At 40.5% G+C, this 27,244-nt stretch overlaps 1 protein-coding gene across 1 annotated transcript in view; it reads right to left on the bottom strand.

The window, feature by feature from the left end:
• Positions 1-6,249: 6,249 nt before the first annotated feature.
• Positions 6,250-27,244, bottom strand: part of MTPN (myotrophin) — a 42,663-nt gene continuing 21,668 nt past the window's right edge. The window contains exon 4 of the mRNA XM_075210404.1: positions 6,250-8,193. Coding sequence (XP_075066505.1) covers positions 8,107-8,193 — 87 coding nt within the window. The 3' untranslated portion in view covers positions 6,250-8,106. The remainder of the gene's footprint in view (positions 8,194-27,244) is intronic.

Genomic DNA, 27,244 nt, shown 5'->3' with positions numbered 1-27,244 from the left:
AACCTTTTATTACTGAAAATATAATGTCCCTACAATGGTCACAAGCAAGGAAAAGATACAATACACAATTAGGAGTCTCTTGAGAATGGGTGTTTTGGCCAGAAACAAGAGTTCTTTGCCCACAGATACATTTGTCTTTTAAACCTTCTAGATAGCAGGCTGCTGGTCCTGAACTTAACAGCAGCTCAATTTTGCCATTGAATTATGTGTGTGCCTGTTGTATTCATTCTAGTTTCACAAAGACATGAAAAAAAAAAAAAAAATTAGGACAGCCAATCAGAACATTTGAACGTTGAGAGCAGCACAGAATATTTCAGCTGAGCCAACTCCTGGGTGTGTCTGTGTAGGCAAGTTTGAAGTAGGAGGAGCTAGGCCAACATGTAGCCAATCTCAGCATTGAAACCTGAAGTGGGTAACAGATGGCCCTTAATACCAGAGTAATCACCATATTTGGAACTATTCCTAATTATTATGTTAAGAGGGAGTGCAGTGCATTGACACCAATACGTAGCAACTCTTTGGGGTGCATGATGTGTACATACTGGCACTCTGTGTTACCTTTGTAAAGAAGAATCAGATGTTATTGTGTGATCACAGATTTCTAGCTGGAACTTGTGAAGTCCCCAAAAAAAGATCAGATTGACTACACGGAGCCGAGGTATAGTTTCTAAGACTAGTTCTGCTGCTTCTCCTTCCCTCCCAGACAAAAAGATCTGGCTTTACTAACGTTTGTTTTGCCTTTTTCTCAGAATGCTTGATTACCTTTTTGTAATGTAAAAATGTCTTTTGACGGAGTGATCACATCCACTCAGACTGCTGCATTGTAACAAAAGCAATGTCTAGACACGAGTACTCCTTTGTGTTGCAAGAATTTTGATAACATTTTCTGCATGGTTTCGTTTCATCGCCTAAGAATGTCACCAACAAATACTTCTGCAGCTTTCTTTAGAGAAAATCCAATTTTTAAAGGCAGGGATGATCTGTATTTACAAAGATGATATATCTCTAGAGATCTCGCTCCAATTATTTAGATATTAAATACACACTAGTGTAAAAAAAAATTAAAAATTTTTATATATTTTTTTTTTAAAAAAATCACGTTGACTCAGCTTCTGCCGTACTTACAGATGCTGGGCCTGATTCACTAAGGATCTTAACTTAAGAAACTTCTTATTTGTCTCTTGTACAAAACCATGCTACAATGCAAGGGGTGCAAATTAGTATTCTGTTTTGCACAGAAGTTAAATACTGTTTTTTCATGTCCTTGCATTGTAACATGGTTTTGTACAAGAGACTGAAATAAGAAGTTTCTTAAGTTAAGATCCTTAATGAATCAGGCCCGCTGTGTCTATCTCTGGTGCTTTGCAAACATCCATCCAAATTTAAGCTTAAGGGGCTCGTGTCTTCCATGCAGTGATATTACAGGTCGATTCAAATCTGTGGAGGATATCCCTAGACCCGCTACCATTAGCTGGCCATGGAAGAAATTTAGCAGATGCCGTTTTCTTTTCTTATAACCTTGTTTTCTGATTTAAATTTTGAACAAACATATTTACACCAAGCAGTTTAAAAAAAAAAAAATCTAAATATATCCAAAACCAAACACATACAGTTTCGGCAGGAATTTAGGCGGTACATAGGGATTATTCCATGCAACACATTTAACCATGGCCCCTTTTCTTTTGTTTCGATTGCATGTAGCAATCAATCCACCTGTTTTTAGTGTTACCGTTTTGGAAATTAAAAGTGAATTGATCGCACTCTTATGACAAACCTCCTTTCTGTCTCAGTTTTCAGTGTGTGGAAGCGCAGTTTTTAAAGTGTCGCAAACAAGACGCAACAACATTTAAATGAATACATTTTTTAAAAAATGCAGCTCTACTTCAGGGGCACCCAGAGCAAAAACTGGCCACACGGACAGTACTATAGCACCATCACATTGACCCCACCGTGCTATTAAAAACAAGAACTTGTAAGGACTACTTGTAAGATAAACATTTTACTGGTTAGGGATTCTTTGAAGGAGCTGTATGATTGGTGGAGATCACCTATTGGAAAATATATATTTGCTTTTTTTGTCCCCCTGCATATTTAAATTGTTAAGTGCACTCTGTAAAATATACCATATATAGCTTCACAGTGGACAAAAAAAATAATGTACTTAGGGGACAATGAGCGCAGTAAAAGCAAAGGCTTCTCCACGCAGGTGCGACTCCTGCATTTAAAAAAAAAAAAAAGCAATTAAACATCTCAGCATGGTTAGGGCCAAGTATACAATTAGTGGATGGCCTTGATGGTCTATAAGCCAGCTAGCATGGCTGCAAGAGACTTCTGTAATTTTTAAAGAGGGGTGATTACTGGGGCTTGTTTGTCTGAGACTGCAGTGACCAAGACAGCTCCACTTACCAATATTTCCCACCCAACGCTGTCCAAGTTGATGTCTGCATGGGAGAACCATCATCAGCATAGGCAGGATTTACCCCGTATTCCCCTGTTCACACCTGGCAATGTAAGTTGAGAGTCCAATGGTGCAAATAGCACAAGCAACGGACTACTGAGCAGTGTTGGAAGGTGATATGGTCAGATATATAATCCTTCACCATGATCTCGACACACCAACAAGTGCACATATGGCATCAACATGAAGGACCCTACAGTCTGAGAACTCATTCTCAGATGGTTCAGTAATGTTGAAGAGCATTTTCCTGGACTCGTTGGGTGTAGTTATTTCCCCAACTGTAGAGTGATCCACTTCATTCTAGGTTTCCTTCCTGACAGTAAAGGGGTCTTCCAGGTTGATCTGAGCATGTGTGGTCACCTAACGGATGGAGAAGTACGACACTTACGGTATCCATACATCACGGCCATCTCAATCGTCCGATATTAACCCACATGAGCGTTTCTAGCACATTCTGATACAGTGCAGAAGACTGCGTTTTCCACCGCCAGCAACCAGCCATGAATGGACAGATCTTGTGGAATAATGGTGCTACCTCCCTCCTGCACAGCTATAGAGATTGGTAGTTTCAGAGTCACATTCTATACAGGCTGTGGCTGGTGAACCAACATCCTATTAACCCAATGTTGGAGTTGCCATTTTTTGCAGACTACCTGGAGCACCAAAAGGTTTTGTCCGAATTGATATTTTTTCCTTACATCCAATCTGTATCTAACTCTTGTTACATACATCTAAGAAAAATCTCCAAAATATGCATCTATCCCATTATAAAAACAAATTCATACACATTCTCCTGCATTGACTACTGAAATGCCTATCTTATTGATCTTCCCTTAACGAGTTTTACACCCCAACAATTTAAGTTTGAATATAGCAGCTAGACTACTTTATCCTTGCAAAATGTTCTTGTATCGTTGCTCCACTCTAACCATCTCTACATTGGCTGCCTGTTTGTTACTATTTTATATAGGATTGTGCAATATACAAAGCCATTAACTAAAATGCACGAACATGCATCTCTACTTGTCTCAATGTCTCCCAGTACAACCCCTCCACTTTGCCACCTCTCATCCACCATAATGACTTGCTTCCATTCCCAGTTACAAGACTTTATTCGGGCTGCAAATGCACGGTGTAATTCCCTCTCTTGAACGACAAGACTTTGTCTGAGCCTCCAAACTTCCAAGTGTTTCCTGAGAAGCCACCATTTTAGGAACAATCAAACTCCTAAACTACATTCTTACCCTCCCCCCTGGTAAGTTTACCTGAATACCACCCCTCTACACCTATAGATATCTATATATCTATCTCGCTGTCGATTTTCCAATGGTCCCCGGCAAAAATATAACCACTAAACCGCCTAAAATGACAATCAATGGTATTGGGGCCTAAATATTTTGACATTAAAGGATTACATCTAGCAAATCACTATAGTGAGGTAGAAGCTGGTAACTTAGAGGCTAGTAGTTTGTTATTAACACAATGTTTGGAGCATACAATAGACAAATGTAACACGTTGTACAATAAGCTTGCCAACCTCTATAGAGAATCTTAAATGACAACACCTCGGTCCTTATCTAGACAGGGATGGGAGTGGTGGGTGCTCATCCGTACCAAGATCTCATGAAATGTTGTCCACCTACGAATGACTGGAGACAACTGCAATTTACACTTCCCATTCACAAAATCTGCAAGCTTTCACATTACCCGTCATTCTGTCAAAGCAAAACAAATGACACTTCAATTCTATTTACACAAAAAAAAAAAAAAATGTTTTCTGCTCAACACGCTGTACAGATAAGCTAAATCAATTGATTGATATCTATCCTCCAATATGAAAACAAAATGTAATTACCACATTTTTTTTTTATATGTCAGCTTCCTGTGACATTATCGAGGGAAGAGATTCATGAATGAGATCCCTCTTGGAAAACTAAAACTGTTCCTAGAAGATGTCCCCCGTATCTAGATGTTGAGCCTTCACATTCCAATTTAGAATTTTTTCTGAAACTTAAAAACTATGGTCTAACCCTAGCTCCAGAATTAGTAATGGACTAAAAATCTACATCACAATAAAGCAAAATTGGTACTAAATGTAGATAGGGGAATCCTACAAAACATACTGCAAAATGTGTCATAATTCATAACCACCACCAATTTAACACTGGGAGAGGGATTATGTATCCTGGGGAAGTTAAGAGTCATGATAAGCTATCGGAACACTCTCCATTTGGTTTCTCTAGTTGTCAATGAAGACCAAATACAATTATTCAGAAATGTGTCAAAATAAAGATATTAGAAATAGGATAATGGTCATCCACAACCTGTAGCAATAACTATAACTAGTACATGACATTTTCAAATTATAGCACACAAGGCATAAAGGTGCATTGCTTGCATTCATGAAATGTAACTGAAGAACATTCATGGTTTAGAACTTTAGCCATAGTCTTAACCATTGTTTTACCCCCAAAGTTGGTACATTAAAATGGTCACAGAAGGTCCTAGGATCATATGGCTGAAGCAACTCATAGGACACCTTATTTAAAGACACCCACCACATTTTAATACAACAAATTTATTTATTGTAGGATATCAGGTGGCCGAAATTGCAGCAAATTTATAATATTACCACAACAGGATTCCTTTACTAAAATGGTGAGTAGCTAGCCCTGGTGGCTACTCATAAGAACTTACTGGTAGAGCAGGAAGTTCTAATGAAAGTCTACTGAAGAGCAGGGTATCTGGACAAGGGTAGAAATAGAAGTTACTGGGCTCTAACGGAATGTTCTGAAAGGTCTCAAACCTTCTTGTCAGTGCCACTACTTCCCAGCGATTAAGGTATGTGACCTAGAGCTACACTATACTAAATCTTTACCAATTTACTGTACCTGAATTCCATTTATTCCAAGTTGCCTGAATACATTAACATGCAATTACTGATAGACATGTCCTTTCCTTACAGGCCCCGTCAAATTTACCCAACGCCCACAAATCTGTCGTGCCCCGTGGAATCAACATATGAAAGATAACATCTTCTGTAACAAACATTGCACAGAATCTATATTTGCATATATTCATCCTGAAATCGGTTTCATAGCAATGGTTATGACCGAAGTGTGGGGGAACATGGGCGACACAAACCTGCTCTTCCTCCTTCACAGTGACATTGTTAACATAGCAGCGGTTGAACAGAGAACACTTCCCCTCCGGCCGCTACATTATTAACCCAGTGTCACCAGTTCTCTGATTGCAGGCCGTTTTCCATCCTGCAATCAGTTACAGTGTGTGGCTGGTGGCAGCGGAGTTGGGGAAGGGGAAAGATGGAAGCTGGAGGCCATGTAGTGAGTTTAGAACCTTGTATCTGCTACCGGTGACTTGGTGGCCTCATAGAAGGAACAACCCTGAATACAGTCTATCTACTTCACTAGGAACCAGTGACATCACTGAGAACGCAGCCTATCCATTCACTAGGAACCAGTGACATCACTGAGAACACAGCCTATCCATTCACTAGGAACCAGTGACATCACTGAGAACACAGCCTATCCATTCACTAGGAACCTGTGACATCACCGAGGCACTAGTTCCTAATGCATCGATGGGCTGCATTCTCATCACTATTGGAGAAGGCACAAAATAGCAGCCACTAGTGTGTGTAGCTATGGGTACACTTGAACGGTGTGTGCAACCATTTGTAGATTACATACTGGTTTAAATGCTGTTAAAAATAATGGTTTTATTTTGGTTCAGTTATGTCATTATAATTGTATAAACATAAAAACACCATCCAAAGTCATTAACATTTATTTAATTCTATCGAGTGACCTTCCTGACAGAAGAGTCTAAGGGTTTACAAACAGATTCAAAACAAGGCTTAAAGCACCGGCAGATATGTTAATTTATTGGAAAAAGCAAAACAGAAGTTGACGAAAAGCAAGCAAAGTAAGGAAATGCGTCAAGTGGAGGTTTGATCCAAACTTTAATTTGGTCTCTTACTACTGTGACAATGACAGGCAGAGAATACTGTTATACACTTCTCATTTGTTTGCAATGTAATGTAAGAGGAGTGGTGGGCTGTCTAGAATAAGGCCATACAATTATCCTGGGTGCTGGTGAGACCAGCAACAGATTTCAAAGAACTTAATTAATCGGCCCCCAACGGCATCAATTAGGGCCCCATGCACTAAATACATTCATTACCGGAAAGCAATATTCAGTAAGTCAGAAACAAAAAGCACCGAGCATCATTCGCCTGAAAAAACGCAATTTAGCAGCCAAATACTACGCTATAGTAAGTGCCAGTTTTGTGCTTTTAAACGAACACATCGCCTAGTTACAGTAGGAATGGTTGAAAAATGTCACTGGTTTTAATGAAATTTCATAGTCCAATTGCATAAACGTTATTCTACCCATTTCCGATACATTTAACTGATTGTAAAAGTGCTTAAAAAGGAAAGACGAGAGACGTTTTAAAGGATTATTCATTGGTTTCACCAAAATTTCATAGCAGATTACTCAGGAAACCTCAAAATAAATAGTAGTTGTGTTAGACACGCTACATTAGCCTGTCCTGATTCCTGAGGCACAACAGTGAACCATTAATTACTACTCTGGCTGGCAAAGCATTCTGGGAACTCTATTTTATGAGCTGGAGAAGAGACCTACCTACAATGCACTACAGGTAAATTTAACAGCTTACAAAAGTATCTTTGTTAGATTATATAAAACAGTACATTCTATGCATTTTAGGTCATCCACAATTTTTTGGGTGACCATAAAGAAACAGAGGTTACACTTTGAGACATCATCTTAGCAGGACATCGTACTACAGTCTTAATGCAGCTCCCCAAGACACAAACACAAAAATAAAATACACTATGTAAAGAGTTTCAAAAACATCACTGCAGTGGTTTAATGCACATAATTATGTCAGAGGCAGGAAAAGAAAAAGAAAAAAAAAAGTTTAAAAAATTAAATCCAGCCAACTTGCAAAGCTCGAGTCTTTGATTAGCAACCGAAAACAAAAGTTCAAATAAGAGACCAGATATAAAAAAAAAGTTAAATGAGGGGGTGAGGAAAAATACAAAACAAAAAGTTCTAAAAGATTAAAGCATTTTGTGCTCTGTCCCCCTCATTCACAAGGTTTATGTTTCGTAAAAGAAAAATATATAAAGAAATGATTAAGCAATGTGTAGTATTCTGTAGCTGATGTTTTAGAAGGTTATTGTGTATATTTTATTTGTTAGACCTGATTATTCTCTATTCTCTCACAAAGTCTAAAGGGACAAGACGGCCAGTTTGACCTTCAATGTATTAAGTTAAAGGTTTTTATCCCATTCAGTGCACGATTTAAGACGGGGGCTTATTTTACACAATCTCTACTGTCAAGAGTGATGGGGGGGTAATTTGTTACTTCTTCAAAACAAAGCTAACTCCATCCCATTACGGTCTCATGTAAATGCTTTTAAATACCCAACATTAGTACATCCATGTCTTGGAAACCTATGTAATTGAGGCTGTTCCTCCCAGCGGTTACACGAGTCCTTAGATTTAAGGTGGAGGAGGATGAATTTATTGGCAGAAGAAAAGAAAAGAAAAACAAGACAGCAGTAAGAGGCAAACGGTGCAGACGCGCTCCAGTCCCATCAATGAAGAAGTTCTTTAATAGACTGGTTGTCTGTGGATTCCAAGGCACTCAGTCCGTCGGGTCCTTTCACCGTCTTGTCGGCTCCCTGGGGAAACAGAACGGAAGACGTGTAACCATGTAGCCAAATGGTATCTTGTAACATAATTATACCTCACTTTACATTTTAGTTGCCCTTCTTTGTACTAAAACATACTGCTCGATAGTCACTGGATCCTGGGTTCTCATCCACATTTACATCAGATATTCTGTCAACATTTGTATTAAGTCTAATATTGTCTTTGCGAGTAAACTGCCTCACAAATTACTAGAGTGCAGAAAATGCACAGAGACAACACTTGTGAACCAGTTATGCATCATTTGGATTTTAAATAACCAATTGCAAGGTAGACATTAGAAAACCACCAATGCTAGTGTCCCACTAAAATTATTCCCTCTTCTGTAAAGCTAATGGCTAAATGCTAGGACAGAGGACACCATTCTGCCATTGGTTTCAGGTGCACAAACCATGTTCGATGATGTCCCTTGCTCTCCGCTGCTGTCAGTGATGTCACCAGGTCATGTGATTACACCAGTCACATGATACTGTGCAGGCAGCACTGCAGACAAGCAGGGGAAGGCGGTATGTGGGTTGCACAAGGAGGTAAGCAGTGGGGCTATATGAAGCAAGACTATATGCAGACACGGTGGCTCAGTGGTTAGCACTTCTGCCTAACAGCACTGGGGTCATGAGTTCGATTCCCAACCATGGCCTTATCTGTGTGGAGTTTGTATGTTCTCCCCGGGTTTGCGTGGGTTTCCTCTGGGTGCTCCGGTTTCCTCCCACACTCCAAAAACATACTGGTAGGTTAATTGGCTGCTATCAAATTGCCCTAAGTCTCTCTCTCTCGGTCTGTGTGTGTATGTTAGGGAATTTAGACTGTAAGCTCCAATGGGGCAGGGACTGATGTGAGCGAGTTCTCTGTACAGCGCTGCGGAATTAGTGGCACTATATAAATAGATGATTGTATTACACTGGTATTGGTGGAGTGGTTATATTGGAAATGTTTAAAGATGTTATTGGCTCATTATTGTAATTTATTAAGACTGAAAATTGCCCATTTTAAGACTACAGTCCTATAAGGTTTTACAGGTCTACAGACAGACAGTGAAGTGTGTAAACAGACTGTCCCAAATTTTTTTATGTATAAAATAACCTTGGAAAATTTTGATGAAAAAAAACCTGCTTATACATTTATATTACAAATAAGCATTTCTATGTAGTTTAAACAGCCTCCCAATGCTGCACAATGAATACCCCAGCACATACAGGGGCATCATGCAGCAATGAGACATGTCACCTCTACAATGTATCTGGGACTTAGAAGAAAGAGTGCTTTATCTGAAAGTATCAGCACATCTACACTCCTCCCTCTGCAGTCATTTATTATTAGATTATTGCATGGCTTATTTGTGAGCAATCCAGGTTTTATTATGAAAAACACAAGAACGGAAAACAAGCAGCTTGAACTGGGATTCCTCACATTTCCTCTGTGCTGTATACAATATCTGTAAATTAAACTACATATTTGTATTTTATGAGTTACAGGAAATACCTTAGAGCATGAAAAGTAAAAAATAAGAAATAAAATAACAAATTGCGGTGAACACATAGCTAGTTTCTGGTGCTCTGCACTGGGGGCTAGGACGTTTTATTGCTTTTAAAAACAGTAATTAGTTTCAGCAGATTTTCACTGTGGTGGGAAATTGGTTTCGCTGTATAGTGTCGTGTGTTTATCAGTTATCAGATCTCAAAGGGCTTTGATTATGCTCGTAGATCTAATGCTAGCTAGGAGGCAGCCACAACACATGAATTGCAGATACAAAGCATTTTATCACGTCTCCCTAGTGGTAACAGAACGGTGGTTTGGGCAGAGCAATAGATCTGTATCCAGTGTGACCCAACAGGCAAGACAGACCGTGATTCACTGTGGGTAATGTTCCCATAATGCCTTGCACAGACACCGCATCTTACAGAGCACCCGCCACCAATACACAACTTATACCCATTACTTACAGGCAGCGTAGATGGCTTTAACTTATCCTCTACAGTAAATGCTTTCCTCCACTTCGGTCTCAAATGTCTTCCCCTGAATCGGGGTACACACTTATAAAAATTGCATCTGTAGTAAGATTTCATAACGATTTCACCAACAACAAAGTCCCGATGATCACGCCGATCCATGTGTACACACTATACACGATTTACTGTCAGATCTGTGGTCTTCATTGGTCAACCATCTGCTGAGAGGATCCGGACTCTGTACACTCTACACCTATCTGCCTACACTGCTGGTCGTGTGTGTGTGTACACACTGCCACATTTACCCAACATCGTCCCATTGCGGATCGTGATTTTTTTTCCCCCAGTAAAGTTTAGAAATCCAAATCAACAGATGCGATGTGTTTTGTTTGGGCAAAACATGATCGTGGGAGTGTACACACACTTGTAATATCTGACCAAATAGTCATTTATCGATAACGGAGTGCAGCGTTAGACTGCAATCGCTTATGGGAAGGACGGTTATACCTCTTGCACTGCATTAACAAAATAAATATATAACCAAGGACTTCCGTGACCATATAAACACACATTAATCTTTGTAATCATGTGCAAGGCCTTATTAAACACCAGTTGTCCCAACGAGCTCTCGGTGATTATAAGCAATGACATGAGAACAGATATGTAAAAGCGTAAAATGTTAAAAGTAAATGTTAATATACACGCAGCCAACTTGGATTTTCTCCAGTCCCTCAGCATGACGATTAAAGGGAGATTAACCCTTAGAGTATCTTTGTAATTAACAGATCAGCAACTAATTAGAAATCTAAAGGAAAACGTGTAGCTTTGAAGGGAGAAGAAAAACAAATAGAATGGGCTTTCTATACGTTTGAAGGACACTGCTGATAAAACCACAGTGAAGCTGAAGTAAGATTGACAGCAACACATCCTGGCTCAGATTAATCTCAAAATCAAGAAGAGCGATGAAAGACATTAATTATTTCCTGCGTTTCCGTCTCTTCCGAGGAGTCTTGCTGGCTGCGGGGTGTCACTCACATATCCATTTCTTCTATGATTAACACCGATTGATGGAAACAGTAAGTGTATCGGTGTTAATTTTAGCTTTTTGTAAACACAAAGATTAAAGCGAGGTCTTACTTTTCCGGGGTGCACTCCTTAAAGCCCTAAATTTGAAGCCAAACAGACACCGATGCAGACATAGGAAATCTCTAGGTTAGGCTTAAGCAACCCGTGGCTTGCTAGCTGATGCAGAACTACAAGTCCCAGAATTTCTTGCTAAACCACAGGTTGCTGTATCTGTGTCTAGACATAAAGCTGTCTATTGGAGGAAATGTTATCTCTATGTATCTATGTATGTGTGTGTTATAATCCCAGCGATACAACACAATACTCCACCAACACTGCAACTAGAGGAGTGTGTTAAAGAACCTTTTAACATATACAAGCTTAAATTATGACACCTGTCCCGTTCCTTATGACAAATTACCGGTCGGTCACAAGAGTCTACAAAATACAAAAAAACTTTCTGCACACTGCTTTACACAGAGCATCGGTGTCCTAAAAGTAAAAATCCCCCCAAAAGTTCCACCTTTATAGTACAATAGATGCAGAGCGGGTATAAGGAGCATAAAGTACAGCCTGAGCTGGGGATACACCTGGACCTAATAGTACATTATAGTGAGATATGGACAACACACATTCCTTAATACTTTAATTGCACTCTGTTCTCAGGGAGCCCCCAACAGATACAAAAAAATTCTTAGTGCACTTGCACAATGCCGCACTCCTGAAGCTCTACTGATTGCCAATGTTGGGAAGCGCGATACATCACGGGTCATATAATGGTCTACGGCCCCCAATTTACAAGGACAGTCCCAGGTTAGAAAGATTCATTTCTGTATATTGTTGTCCCTGGAACTATTCCTATTTGTACTCGACAACACAAATCTTCTTCCACATAAATGCAATACTGAGTCACTGCTAATATTTTTTGGGTTGTACAATTTTATTTAATTGGAGAATTTAAAAAGTACACGATCACCATCCCCCCGTTCTGCACAAGATCTGCGTCTCTCTTCCACTCATCACATCCTCCCATTCCTGCTTACAGGACTTTTTTCGGGCTGCACCCACTTTGTGAAATTCCCTCCCTCGCACAGTAAGACTTTCCTCTAGTCTTCAAACCTTCAAGCGTTCTCTGAAAAACTACCTCTTCAGGTAAGCTTATAACATTCCTCAACCACCCTCTTAATCTCCCTAGGTTACCCTATTACCACTCTTTACACAGCTAACACAAGACAACAACCATCTGACCAACATTGCTGTGTGACTGATCACACAGCCCACTCAATACTTTTTACCTTTGCATTCTAACTGGTCCAATGTGCAATATGATGTAGCACTTATCCTTGTGTATCCAACTCCCATTGTCCCATAGATTGTAAACTGGGCACTATTACCTCTCTGTCTGTATGTATTACCCAGTATTGTTTTATTAATGTTTGTTCCCAATTGTAAAGCGCTACGGAATTTGCTGGCGCTATAAAAATAAATAAGCGTGCAGACCCTACAATGTGTAACATGCACCTGCTCAGCAGCAAGAGGCCCTGAAAACTATCTTAAAATGTTAGCAATGGCTGCTTCCACACGACTGCCGGAACACACACAAAACAAAACATCATTTATAGTAAAAAAGTGGTGGTGCAGGCTCCAGTTCTCCACCCAAATTGGTTCCCTCCACTGCTGGACATTTTACTATACTCAGTTCAACGATAACACAACAATTGCGTTTCATATAAACGCCCCTGTGCTGGTTGACTTACACTGCTCAAGAAACACATTTGCACCAATGTGAAGAACAGTCAGATTGCCATCACTTTCCATTATGTAAAGAGACAGCAAAAATCAATTTCTCTCTAAACCTGAAATCTATTTCAGAGCAGAGACCACTTGTCACGCTCTCAGCCCCCACATTACTGATGACGGACACGTTTGCCTCTCGCTCCTGGATGTGTCTGCCGTCCGTATTGCTGCTTATCTGCCAGGCTGCAGCTATCTGCACCTCGGCACAGTACAAAGTGAAAGCGGCCATTCAAACCCCTTCTATGAAACGCCGGTCAGGTAACGTAGGACTCTGCGCGCTCCATTCAGCTGTGCGCTGATCCCTTCCTGGAAAGATGTACAACGTCCCGTGTGATGTGATGTTATCGCTCCTCACAGCGTCTCTGCTGCCAGACACATCATTTATTATGTGCAGCTAAAACTAATGGGGGGCTTCTGTAACGACCTCCGTACAGCTGGAGATAAGGAGACCCAGCCGGATGCAGACTGCGCCATAACCTCGTAATAGCTGCAGAATTATTTCTCAATAGGACTTTCTTATTACAGCTGTACAACTATTGCACCCAGCTACTATTATTTATCTGCACGCGGCATTTAAGACCGTTTGTGGATCACAAACATATTTCTTTTGTTGCTGTCTGGGAGTATGGAACACAGGGAGACAAAGTAAACGAGGTCACAAGGAGCAGACACCAATTTGAACCATCGTCTGTAGCAGGTCTCCCAGCGTCATTCTCGTTAGGCTGGGTACACACAAATGATGCAATTTTTTTTTTAGCAATTTTACCAATGACGAGTAAAAAAAAAAGTCACGATCCGCAGCCGATTCATGTGTACACACTGTACATGATTTATCTTCAGATCTGTGCTCTTCATCTGTCATAACCATCAGCTGAATGGATGACAAAATATTGGTTTACTGTGTGTCCCTGCAGAGAAACTGCAGAAGCTATAAAAGCAAAAAGGTCCATAAAACCTCCTATGAGTCTATAAGGATATGAAAGAAAAGTGTAGAGGAAGCTGCTGGCAGCAATAGACTGGCAGATCCCAAGCAGACAGCACTATCCTATCTGCCCAAGTCTTGCCACCTCCTGTTGTCTGGTCTTTGGTAACAATCTGTCCTCAGCTCTCCGGTGGATGTGGCCAATTACGTCCCCACAGTGCCTAGGTTAGGCTAGACAGAGGCTAATCGGCTGGTCGGTAGTGAGTGGAGAGGTCAGGACAGACATAACAGCTGCGTCTGAAGGAAAATACACAGACGACGGTGACCCCCCCACACAGAGGGGGATGACAGCGGAGCCCCAGACCAGCTCCTCCAGTGACTGCTGCTTTGTCGTTCCAATTCTGCAGAGCACATACACACTGTAGAATTGAAACGCCATTGTTCAATTGTTGAAAATTTTTTTGTTCAATTTTAAAATCTCATTCAAAGATACAAAGTGCTTTGGAACGATAATCACTCCTTGCTGCAGGGTACACACTAACGTCATATCGGGCCAATCGGTCATTTATCATCTGACTGGCCCGATAATTGTCTGAAAACACAGTAGTGTGTACAAAGCGTTACCCACTGAGCTATTCTTACATAACAATCTAACTTGTACTAGTATACCATAAGCTTAGATGGATATTTATTAGAAGGGAAGAAAACCCTAAATCCTGCAAAAAAAAGGGTATTTTTCTCCCTACTTACCAAAGCCCCCAGCTGGTAAAGGCTATCACAGGTGGATAGTCATTGTTGAGAGTCAAAATGCTTCATTATTTTTTTTTTACTTTTTAAAAAAAATAATAAAAAAAAATATTCCACCTTATTCATTATAATTTTTTTCTTTCTTTTTTTTTTTTGGATCTGGAACTGGACGTGCAAGTCTGGCATCATCTCCTTACAAATAACCAGCTAAAAAGGCAGGGGGAAATTATAAGATGGCGTCTCCCCAATTACAACCCCACAACACCACCAGTAGCCGCACAAAAATGTTAGTTTCCAATGGCCGATTTAGTATTGGAGGCTGATAATGCTTCTTGTCTTGAGTAGCCACTCAATACTCTACCCCATCATCATCCAAACCTTATATAACAATTGTCCCCCCCCCCCCACCTCTTAGATTGTAAGCTCATTTTCCTAGTGGCATCACTACCGTACGTTTACTGTACCTGCAAATTATTTATTTGTATTATGATCTCACGAAAGTACGGTGATGTAATAAGTCAGCGTTTTATAAGTAAATAATAATAATAATGGTTTTCTATTCTTTCACGGTTATTCAGCTGTACGTCCTGCCTCACCATGCCTTACAGCGTCCTGGACTCGGACTTGCTATGGAAACATTACATTGGGCTAAGATGTAGAACACCCACATAGCTGCATAGATGGCTACTGTGACCAGCTTACCACTCCTGCTCTACCTGAGCCAATCACTGCAAATCATTTCTGTTGCCATGGAAATATAGTTTTACATTCAGCAGAAATGTTACATTCATACTGCAATTAGCGCACCGGACTGACAATAGCAATAAACACAATTCAACATATTAAGGAGCCGACTCAACACCACAGTATAAACAGAATATTAAAATAGAGACTCAAATTCAAAAGTTTTGCCAAGCATTAAAATATTGGACTACAAGTAAAACTGGCTGCAAATTTTAAGAGATGCTGGGGAGGAGGGGGGGGGGGGGGGGGGGGGGTTAAATATCCCTTCCCAGCATACACACACTTCTCTCCAATCTATAGATGTTATTATAAACTTTTTGCATTTCAGGAATCTGTACACAAACATAAAACGAACAATCCTTTTCTACAGACAACCAGTAAGAATTCTCTGTTTGAATAGTTGCTGTGAAGAACTGGCTAGAGCAGAGGCTGCTCCAACACAATAATACGACTGTTTTGGACAGGTAGCTGCCATCCATTGCATGTTACTGAATGGATATTAAGAGTAGTAAAACAGTTTACAAAGAACGCTTTCTTGTTGCCCCAAAGGACGTGCTTTATAAAATGACAACTTTCGTGCTGTTCTAAACTTGGTCACTGGGTGGCGCTGCAGGAAGAGAATTCTTCTTTGCAGGGATTCTGGTTATACAGCAAGTCAAAGCGCTTATAGGATATGGACAATTTTCTAAATAAAGGACAGAGGGTGGGGAGATAACACACCAGAAAGGCTTTCAAATAGGTTTAGGGCAGCATAAACAACCGAGAGTACAGCCCGTATTTTGGCAGGGGTCTCCAGGGTGTTCACTATTGCCAAAATGCAGACAGCCATCCTAGGTTTATGGCAGTTATAGGGAAAAAGCTGTGACTGTATAGGAATACACAGCTAGATCTTATACTGCAATAAGTGATTTCTTGAAGTACAACTTCAGTGAATCAGGCAGACTCATCTGTGTATTTTACAAGGTGTGGAACTTCCTGTTTCCTTTATAGAAGCCCATACAGACATCAAAGGCAGCTATGACAGATGTATGTTATTTTCATTTCGTTATCCGGCATTGCCCCGGGATTATCAATCTTATTTCTGCTGTTCGTGTTGTAGAGTTTAACGCATTTTGCATCAAATGTAGGAATAAAATGCGTTTAGCTCTGCAACAGTATCATATCCGCCAGGTCTAACAGGAGTAACAAGATGGCAGAGATAGCTTAATAGTGCAAGTAGTAAGTGTTACGGTCACAATACCCTCATTGTACACAATACTGTAATGAAGTTATATATACACACAAGAGATAGACCAGTGTCTGGAAGTTATTAATAAAAGTCACATTTACCATGTAAGATACAAAAAAAAAAACAAAAAAAAAACAAAAAACAAATAAAAGTACAAACGAAATGCAATCATCAGCTCACAATGTAAACAATCAACTGGGAATTTTTGCTCCTGTCGTGGTCCGAATACAAATATCAATTGAGCAACAGGAATAGATGGACGCAACTTCATATAATATAGCCACCACGCTAACGACGTATATATTATCTGTGGGAGGGGTCAATCAGAAGCCAATGAAGTGTCTGCTTGCGGCTCATGCAGTTTCACGTATATAACTTTACTTAAATAAACAAAAAAAAACCAAACACATTTGTGTACTGCAGTCAGCCAGCTCTTTTATACACACCAGTAAGGGTTACGATATGAGATTTGTTTCAATGTACCAGTGCTTGGGTTTGTGGGAGCTGCATATTTTGGGCAGCACGGTGGCTCAGTGGTTAGCACTTCCGCCTCACAGCGCTGGGGTCATGAGTTCGATTCCTGACCATGGTCTTATCTGTGTGGAGTTTGTATGTTCTCCCAGTGTTTGTGTGGGTTTCCTCCCACGCTCCAAAAACATACTAGTAGGTTAATTGGCTGCTATCAAATTGACCTTAGTTTGTATGTGTATGTTAGGGACTTTAGACTGTAAGCTCCAATGGGGCAGGGACTGATGTGAGCGAGTTCTCTGTACAACGCTGCGGAATTAGTGGCGCTATATAAATAGCTGCTGCTGCTATTTCTTCCGACTGCATTTTCTACTCATTGCTGAGTCATTGAGCCAATACTCTGATCCTAAAGCAATATACGTAATCAGCAATAAAGCACAGAAACGGAACAGAGATGCACTCATTGTAGGCTTGCAGCTGGAACACCGGTCTATTATTGTCACTATGGAGTCGATAAACTGCTCAGAGCAGTGAGGTTTATCAAATAGATGCCTATTTATTTATGATTCAGGTTGTATAACTTAATAAATACACACAAAAATAATCCAGTAACTTCTGTCTGCTGTAATGTCAGGAACCACTGGTGTAAATAAAAAGCTGTAACTAAACATCCTTATTATGAAAACAACAAGATACCTGTTTCTTGGGGTCTAATAAAAAAAAACAAAAAACACTCAAATATGTTTGTTAATACCCAAAAATATCGCCATAGAGAAACCACTGGAAAGGAGTATCCAACAGAGATGCTCAAATCTGTGTCAGACTGATCCTTAAACCGGTATGTTGACAATAAGAAATGCTAACGGGTTCGACCCTGTTCAACCTTAAATGGCTACATTGTATTTTATTTTACATGAAAACTTCAGTTTAAGAAAGAAAAATAAATAAATAAATACAAAATATCCATTTATGCTACAACAGGCATCATTTTAGAGCTCACGACTTTTGTCGCAACTGTGAGCTTCAACCTCAAACCAAACTGGAATGATTGTACCGCAAGCAAGTTTGAGGCCCTAAAACCGGTCAAACTCAAATCAGGTTCAACATCTTTTTAGCATTTATTTATATAGTGCCAGCAACTTCCATCGCTCTTTGCAATTGCAATCAGATTTCAAAATGGTTTGTATAACAAATACGCTAATGAATTAAAGCACAAATGCATATCATATATAACAATTTAAATTTGAGTGTAAAAGTGTACTGGTATGATGGGTTGGGTCCGTTTCTAGGGTGTGGAAAATTCCAACACCGAGGAGTCCTACAGTTAAACTACGAATCTGTGAAAAAACGATTGAAATATAAGCAGACTTCCCTCCGTACCGACGGTGTAGATCTCCGATCGCAGCGGAATGATGACCGCAAGTGATTGTGACTACTCGGGTGTCCGTTACTAGACTTTCATCTCATTGCGACCTCTATCACTTAATTTAAAGCAGCAATGTCAGGACCCCGCAGGTTAAGTGTTTAAACACTTAACCCAACATTGCCGACAACAGCCAAGGTATTACCACAAAAACGCCAGAGGCCATCATACGAATGGCATTGCGGACCTGAGAAATTACAAGGAACGTACGGAATAGGAAAATCTTATGTAGAGTGAGAGCTCATCTTCACAGCCGCTGCTGCGTTCCTTACGTCTTGCCCGACGGCACATCCCATTGTCAACTCCATCCACCCCCTCCCCAAAAGAGCTAGCACACACAGCTAATAGAAGTTTAACATATGTACATATGAGCATTCGCGTAACACACACGGACAGAGTCATACACTGTATGCAATGTGTTGTCGGAATTACTAACCCCTTTTCTAACCAGTACACACTTGCTCTTAATTGTAATTTTCAGATATGATCTACATATGTGCACTTGAAGTCATTGGTGTAGTTACCAGGTTGAGCCATTTAAATCTGCAGCATAAATAATGAAGCGCAGGTTTATCAGCGTTCTCATTGGTTCGTATAACAGCACAGACTACTAATGTGAGGGATCCCGCTAAACTGACATTGGAAAATCACGGTGTCACACCCTCCTCTACGTGACACACGCTCATGAATCCAACTTGGTATTAAATCCCTGCAGACGCAGGCTTACAGCATGGCATCTTCTCACGGACGTTCATATGGGCACCTAATCCGTGTAAGGTATACCCCTCAAAGAAATCCCAAACCACAGGACACATTAAAGCAGGTCTGCCATCCTGACTTACAAATGAGTTTGGGCTCCGGAGACGCTGGCAGTAATTGATGGCAAATGATAGTTTTACCATTCAGGTCTAGCTGCCTTGGTTAGCAGAAGTGAACGAGGCACGCTGGCATGAGACCAGCAGCACAGCAGCTGCCTTCTATCAGCACGGTTATTTTGGCAGGAATTAGGTCACCGCCGTGTTTTGGAATGGCAGGTTTGGACAATCCATCAGTGACGTTGGACAGAACGGGTTTCACTGTAGTTACAAACGGATGACAATTTGCACTGCGGGAGAGTTATACGATCATTTTCCACTTCTGAAGTCTGAAAGATCTATAATAACACCACAAGGAAGAGGATGGCAGTATGTGACACACGGCATCTCCTTTGTTGGCAAGTGCCAGGAAGATTCACAACTGTAGGAAATTTGGACAGGCTCAAATTACCTCCCTAGCAAGAACATCTCCCAGCTACTTCTAGAATATATTTTGCTTTCCTAAAGGGCATAAGCTGGGATTTCCACCATTAGGTTTATTCACTTGGGACATGTCCTGCTTACAACCTTCACTAAACCAAATAGCTTGCTCTTTCTGGCTTCTGTGATGTTCAGCAATGTCTTCATATCATCCACCAGAATTGTCTACTTCGTGGAGCTACAACACAAAGCTGCTCACTGGGTGCTGCGGCATCCAAGAAAGTGCACAATAGAGCAGTGTCATATGCCAGGGCAAGGAAAACTAAGCTCTGCATGATGATATAAACGCATGAGTGGAAAGCAGAGAAGGAAGAGAAATCGGGATAAATCCATGTATTTAGTAAGAGTGACAAGGGGGTATAAACAAGATGATGAATTAAAATCATCTTAGGGCAGATAACTGCTATAAAACTAAGACAAGTATGTGTATTACAAGGAAGGCAACAGTTGTGTGTGTGTGTGGGCAGCACAGTGGCTCAGTGGTTAGCGCTTCTGCCTCAAATCACTGGGGTCATGAGTTTGATTCCCGACCATGGCCTTATCTGTGTGGAGTTTGTATGTTCTCCCTGTGTTTGCGTGGGTTTCCTCCCACACTCCAAAAACATACTGGTAGGTAAATTGGCTGATAAAAAAATTGACCCTAGTCTGTGTCTGTGTGTGCGTGTGTGTGTGTGTGTTAGGGAATTTACACTAAGCTTCAATGGGGCAGAGACTGATGCGTGAGTTCTCTGTACAGCGCTGCGGAATTAGTGGCGCTATATAAATAAATGGTAATAATAATGATAATACTACAGGCTGTCAATTCACTAGACACATCGCTGGGTCATGAATATTGGTGCAAGCCATAAATCCGCTACCATCCTAAATCCAGGGTATTGCTCAGAACAGACAAGCAAGTTGAGGTCACAGTAACATATTAAATGTATTATGGATCATGCCTGAAGTCTTGCCAAGCCATGCTCTAAAGAAGACCAGGGAGCTGAAGGGAGACAGATACTACCCAAGGTGTAGCAATATTTACCATTTCTTGCCTTGGAAAACTTCCGCTGCGGCCAATTAATTCAACTGCAAACGTTTGCATGCGGTTTCATTCTCTCGCAGTAAAGGCTTAGTAGCAGCAGAAATTGTTTTGTGATATAAGATCAAAAGCCTTCATTATTGTACCGCCAATCGGCACAGATGCTGCCGTCGCCGTGCCAGCAGCTGAAACGTTTAAAGGAGAAAACAGGTGACGTGTGCGATATGCTGCAGATCTGGGTTACGGATGCCTTTACACAGCCCTTATGTGAGGCTGCCAGGAAAAAGGATCATATATAATCCTTGTACGACAATGAGCGAAGCATCAATCCCCAGAGTGGCAACAGTTTTGTTAAAGAAACATTAAGGCACGGCCTTGATTTCTGCCACAAAACAGATTGAGAGGAGAGTTTCCTAAACACGCTGCTGTAAACAGATCTGTCTCCGCTCTGCGAGGGCGGCTTGGCAGCACAAATGTGTATACAACTTCTAATACACTGCGGTAATGATATACTCTACGCGATAATTGGCAGAGTAAAACTTATATTTATACGATGACAGCATCCGAATGCCTGGGACCTTTATAGCTGGATAGACGATCTAAGCTAGGACCTAAGCCATACCCCCAGTGCAGTCTCACAGCGCTGGGGGTATGGGCTCTATTCCAACCAGGGTACTATAGGTTAGTTTCCTGGGTTTCATACAGCTGCTCCGATTCCCTACTGCGGTCCAAAAACATACCGGTAGGTTACTGCTAGTGAGTGTGTGTGTGTGTGTGTGTGAGAGAGCGTGTACTGTAACCTCTGCTGGGACAGGGGCTGATGGGGATTATTGCACCTTTTATGCAAAGCGCTGCGTAATATGTTCGTGCCATAAAAAGTCTAATGTAATAAAAAGCGCTCCTTCACAAGTGCCTAGAATATAAAATACTGTGCAATCTATTTTTGCACAAGTCTGAATATGACAATATGCTAGCAGCCTGGGCCGGATGCAACAAAGCAGATCCGTCAACTCCCAGGAACTACACACCCATGCAAAGAAATAATGTAAGAAAACAAAAAATTATTTTTTTTTTTTTTACTGTGCAATAAGTGAATGTACATTACCAGAAAGTAAAATGGGACGCACCTATTCTGTGTTAGGCTGCGAACCCAACATTCCGGCAATTAGATGTAACGCACCCAGGGATGCCAGTCTAAACAACAAGGCATGTATTTTTTTTTTTATTTTTTTTTAGCAGCTTTGTGTTTGGGTCAGAACATTTACATTTAGAGCTAAAAATGCAGTTGGAGGGGTGTCGGCCTGGATTTGCCCAGCGCTTGCATAAAAAGCTTCCCATATAATTAACAAGGATCAGAAGGGAATTGTAACAGTTTTAAAAGATCCTCCATTCCGCTTTCTAATTTAAAATGCACTCACTTTGACAAATTAAACGTATTCAATGATGAATCGGGTCCATAGTGAATCGATAGACTGGACGTTCAGGTAAATTGGTTCATCTTACAAAAATGTCTGCCAGGTCTCTGGTGAGGGTCCGCTAAATTCTGTGTATACACAGGCGCTGTTTATTCTGGTTATTCCGACTATTATTAAGTATAGGTAACAACGCTGTACAACCGGGAAGAGGGACAAAGCTGCGGAATGGAGACGCAATGGGCTGCTCACAGATTGCTATCCGGAATAAAGATCAGTATATAAATGTGGGTTTAGTTGGGACGCAGTTAATTGTAGCACCAGGTTCGGTTCAGTTACTTTTACACAAAAAAACGAGGCACGTAGACACTCATCTAATTTGACAACTTAAATATACTATAACAGAGCGTGTTCTGGCCTGAAAACAAGTGTAATTTTAAATGTGTTTTGATCTGAGGATCCATAGCTCTCCTAGAGTATCGTTTGTTTGTTTTTTTTTTTACAAAAAAGTCCTACACTTGTGTATGTATATGTATAATATACAAGGTACCGCGCAGATGCAAAGTGGGACGTATAGCTTGCTGCCTTCATCTAAATAAAGTCAGACTGTGGTGGTAAAGTACATCGTCGTCATCTCCCATAAAAAAAAAGTAAGAACAAAAAGCAATAAATCAAGAATATATGAACTAGAATACTGTGTGGAGTTTGTATGTTCTCCCCGTGTTTGCGTGGGTTTCCTCCCACACTCCAAAAACATACTGGTAGGTTAATTGGCTGCTATCAAAATTGACCTTAGTGCGTGTGTGCGTGTCAATTTAGATTAAGCTCTGAATTAGTGGCGCTATATAAATAGTTGATGAAATCGGTCAATGTGAGCGGGATAGTGAAACAAAAGACAAGATGGGATCTACCATGGCAACACAAGAGACTGGGAATATACTACTAGTGTCTGGTGTTCTGATGGTGCAGGTTAGAGGACTTTTACATGAGATTATGTATGTATTTATATACATTGTATAGGGCTGTATTAATCATATGGTCTTACACAGACAGGACATTTTATTAGGTAAATCTTCCCAAAAGCAAATCTCTCAGGGCAGGCTCTTAAGCTGCTTACAGTGGGCCCTATGGCTGCTGGCCCATCTAGACGCCCACGTGGCTCGCAGCCATTATAAATTAGCTGGTGGCGAATCTCCATTCTGAACCGCTTGTTCAATCTCATCACACGGATGTTAAACTAGACTGAGGACACTATAGTATTAAGCTGAACTCTCCAGCATGTTCCTGAAGACACTTGCCATAAGGTATACAGCATTCTAGTGGCTTAATAAGGCAAAGTTGTGAATGGTGTCCGGCTGCCATGAAAGGCTGCTGATCTTAGGTGATAAACGCTGCTGCTCTACTCAAATGTAGGATGGACACAGAGGGTTTGCTATATCTCTGGTGTTTGTGCTCCTCTTGTTATCTGCCGACAGGAGGATTGTCAGCTGATATGCTCTGTGTGTGATAAGGTACAACACAGACGTGTCTCCTAAAAGATCTCTATTGGTGGTAGTTGTGCAGTATAATGTACCGGATAGTCAGTGCAGAAGTTACGCCACCCTCTGCCAACCCTTTTCTTGTACAAGAGTTTACTTTCCAATTGCAAGACCACCATTGGCTGGGTGCTATTTCAGTGGTGGTCCGATCTTGATACTAAAGGGGACACAGTTGTGCATGAAAATCCCTGGAATGTTGCCCATCCCGATAGAATCCTGCCAAACCATCCGGCGCCCAATGCAATGGCATGTGGAACGTCACTTAAATATTTGGTCTTGCCCATTCTTTATTTGAATTTAACAAAATCAGTTGGTGGCCGTCATGTTACTTTAATAATTTCCTGTAATTGCTGACTTCACATCGTATGTACAAATGATGCCGTTTTAATTACCAAGTGACAAATTATTAATTACAGCACAAAAAAAGTGTTACACTGTGCCCACTGTCCCTCTCCAATCCAAGCATAAAAAAAAAAAAAAAAAGACAAAATACATGTTCGTGAAGCCAGGTTGTATAAAAGAGTTAGATTTTGGAAAGCCAATAATTCTAGCAGAGCTGATTGGTAAATTAAAGACATCGCCTTATAGCGGTTCTGAACATGGAAAGAGTTATAACTGGCAGAAGACTTTGGCACCTCAATGAATTATCAATTGTAAGTTACAAAGGAACAGAGCGAATTCTAAAAAGAGTCATGTTGTGCTTCACTGGCCTGGTTAGAACAGGAAAGTATTAAAAGGTCTCTGATGCGTGTTCTGAAACAGCACGTAAGACACAGCCGCACCACAGCGGATGTGCGCCAAGTAAACATTTAATTAGATTTAGAAGCATATGGTGTATACGGAATACAGAAGAGAATAAACCGGTATTCAGCAGGACATGCTTACATAATGCAGAAGTTTCTCTGCCACTGCAAAACTTTATAAATGAGAACAGAAAAGACCATTTATGAAAACTGGCGCACATAAAACAGTGCCGTAACTCTAACAAATTAGCCATTTGCTTTCTTTAAAAAAAAAAATTAGGAACTGGCTGAATTTTTTCTTAAAGCATATGCACATTACAACAGACAGCAAATAAATAACTTCATTCAGGACTGTAAAAATGGGGATATAGAAGCAAATGTTTAGGTATCTTCTGTGTAGCTATAGAGTTTTCTGAGTATTAATGGGAAAGAGAACTGCCCATGTATTGGCAGGAGCATGCTCACTGTGCTCCAGAGAAACATCCTGTGACATCACCAGCAGCCAGCTTTCTGTACATTGGCTCCAAGTGATCACATGAGATCAGTGTCAGAGGAACTGAATTACATGATGCCTTACACCAGTAGCTCTCCAGGTGTTCTGAAACTACAAATCCAAGAATACCTTGCCAGCTACCGCCTGGCTATCTGCTGGCAAAGCATGCTGGGACTTGTAGTTTCACAACACCTGGAGAGCCACAGGTTGCCCAGGCCTGCCTTACGCATTTATGACAGAGAGGGAGGGAACCTTATTTCCACTCAATAATGCTGTGTGTGTGTTAAGACCTATATATTGCAATTAGGCTTCTAATCATAATGTACTATTATTGTTACAGTTTGCAAAAGGATTCTTTCAGAGTCTTCATAGTACTTCAGTAGTAGGGAATTCTGCAAGTCCTACAATCACACCGTAACGCTACATTCTTATGACATATATTACCAAGACTGCTTGTACAGTTTTACAAAGTACTAGTGCACAAAGCCTTAAGTCCACTCACACTGCACAATAACAGACTAAAACTATGGTCTAACACACATTCATACGCACAAGAGGAGTTTCCACTCCCTTGGGTCACTTTTAATTTACAGTTTCATACAAGACTTCCTTTCTTACTAAATGTGTTTTATTTCTAGCTGCTGTCTGTGCTTTTCTGCCAGGTTTTTATATCATCCGGAATAGTTTTTATTTGCATTGCCCAAAGACTGTTTTCTGGACACAACTGTATTTACCACTGAACTCCGGTAAGAAAAACTTTTAAACGAGGCATATTTTTAGGTCAGCCTGTCTTTCGATATGTAATATTTCCCCATTATTCAGTGACTGAACTGGTTTAGTTATAAAACGCTGCAAATAGTCTGATCACGAGAATGTGCAGTCACTATTTAAGAACGCCAAGTATTCCAACAAGAGAAGCATTAAATTCCATTTAGTACACATTTTGCAGGGGAAACCATTAGATTAATTATATTTAATCCATTAAACTCTTACAATCTCGGAAAACAATTCACATTAAAGAGCTGCATAAATTAACATCACCACCAAGGCTGTGTGCAAATCAATTCCAGGAATGATTTAATCTTCATTCCTCAATAAATAAAAAATATTAAATAATTAGTATATGTCTAGCTTGTTCGGATTTGCAGGAGTGGCCAGACGACATTAATGGATGACGCGTTTCGCAGTTGTCTATGCAATCAGGTACCCTTATTACCATAAGCATCCATAGTGGGATTTTGCTTTCTTATGAGCACTTTTAACTCCTGCAACCTGTAAGGACAGGAAACAGCACCCTGACAAGGTCTTAGATTACATTTAAAATTTGATTTTACAGAAGTCAAAACCACTAACATTTAAACTGAACTGGCTGAAGTGGTAATCTGATCTACACCGAATCAACTCCATTTTACTTTAAAGTTTTTAACTTGGCAATTCTGGTAGACCTTTTACAAACACTGGTACCCACAAAACGGGGAAGACAATTAAGCTAATTTAGTGGTTTACAAACTATGTGATATGTAATCTGCGATTATCCAACAAGAGAATAGAAGATACAAAGGTTTACTTCGCTTCAGTCCAGTGTTACCCAGTTCCAACAGTTTCTGTCAAAGACAACAACGGTCAAACGTTGCAATAGGATCTCCTGCTAACATTGCCCGAGTCTGACAGCGCTATCATCAATGACCTCACTAACTTCCAGGTGTTAGACGGTCACAGCGGAGGGGACTGGATAATACTTATGTTGAAAATCAGACACTCGTTAGTAGAAAGCTATTGGACACAATTAGTAGTAAAACCTTTTATTTTCTTCCCCTTACCACCTCCTCTGATCTTTATTCATGCACAATATATTCAGGGTTGTAAGTGGACAATCTGTACTTTCTTCATGAACAGAAAAAAACAAAAAAAACAAAAAACTAAATAGTGCCAACACAAATTCATGACAATATAAGACGAGAGATCGCACATCAGCCAACACTCACGACATGAAAATAACCAAGAGGGGGTTATAATACAGGACTGGTATGATTATATTTTCATTAACAACCATGAAACGTTTGTACATATGGTGCATAGTGATGTCAGGCAGTGAGAAAGATGAAAACATATTTCAGTCGTTCATATGCTACACTGCCTACACACTTCATTCTTCACTCCTCCACCCGAATTACTGCAGTACAC

This window comes from Mixophyes fleayi, chromosome 4, assembly GCF_038048845.1.
Source record: "Mixophyes fleayi isolate aMixFle1 chromosome 4, aMixFle1.hap1, whole genome shotgun sequence".
NCBI classification, from domain to species: Eukaryota; Metazoa; Chordata; class Amphibia; order Anura; family Limnodynastidae; genus Mixophyes; species Mixophyes fleayi.
The sequence above is the reverse complement of the archived record's forward strand: the minus strand, read 5'-3'. Positions and strand labels throughout refer to the sequence as shown.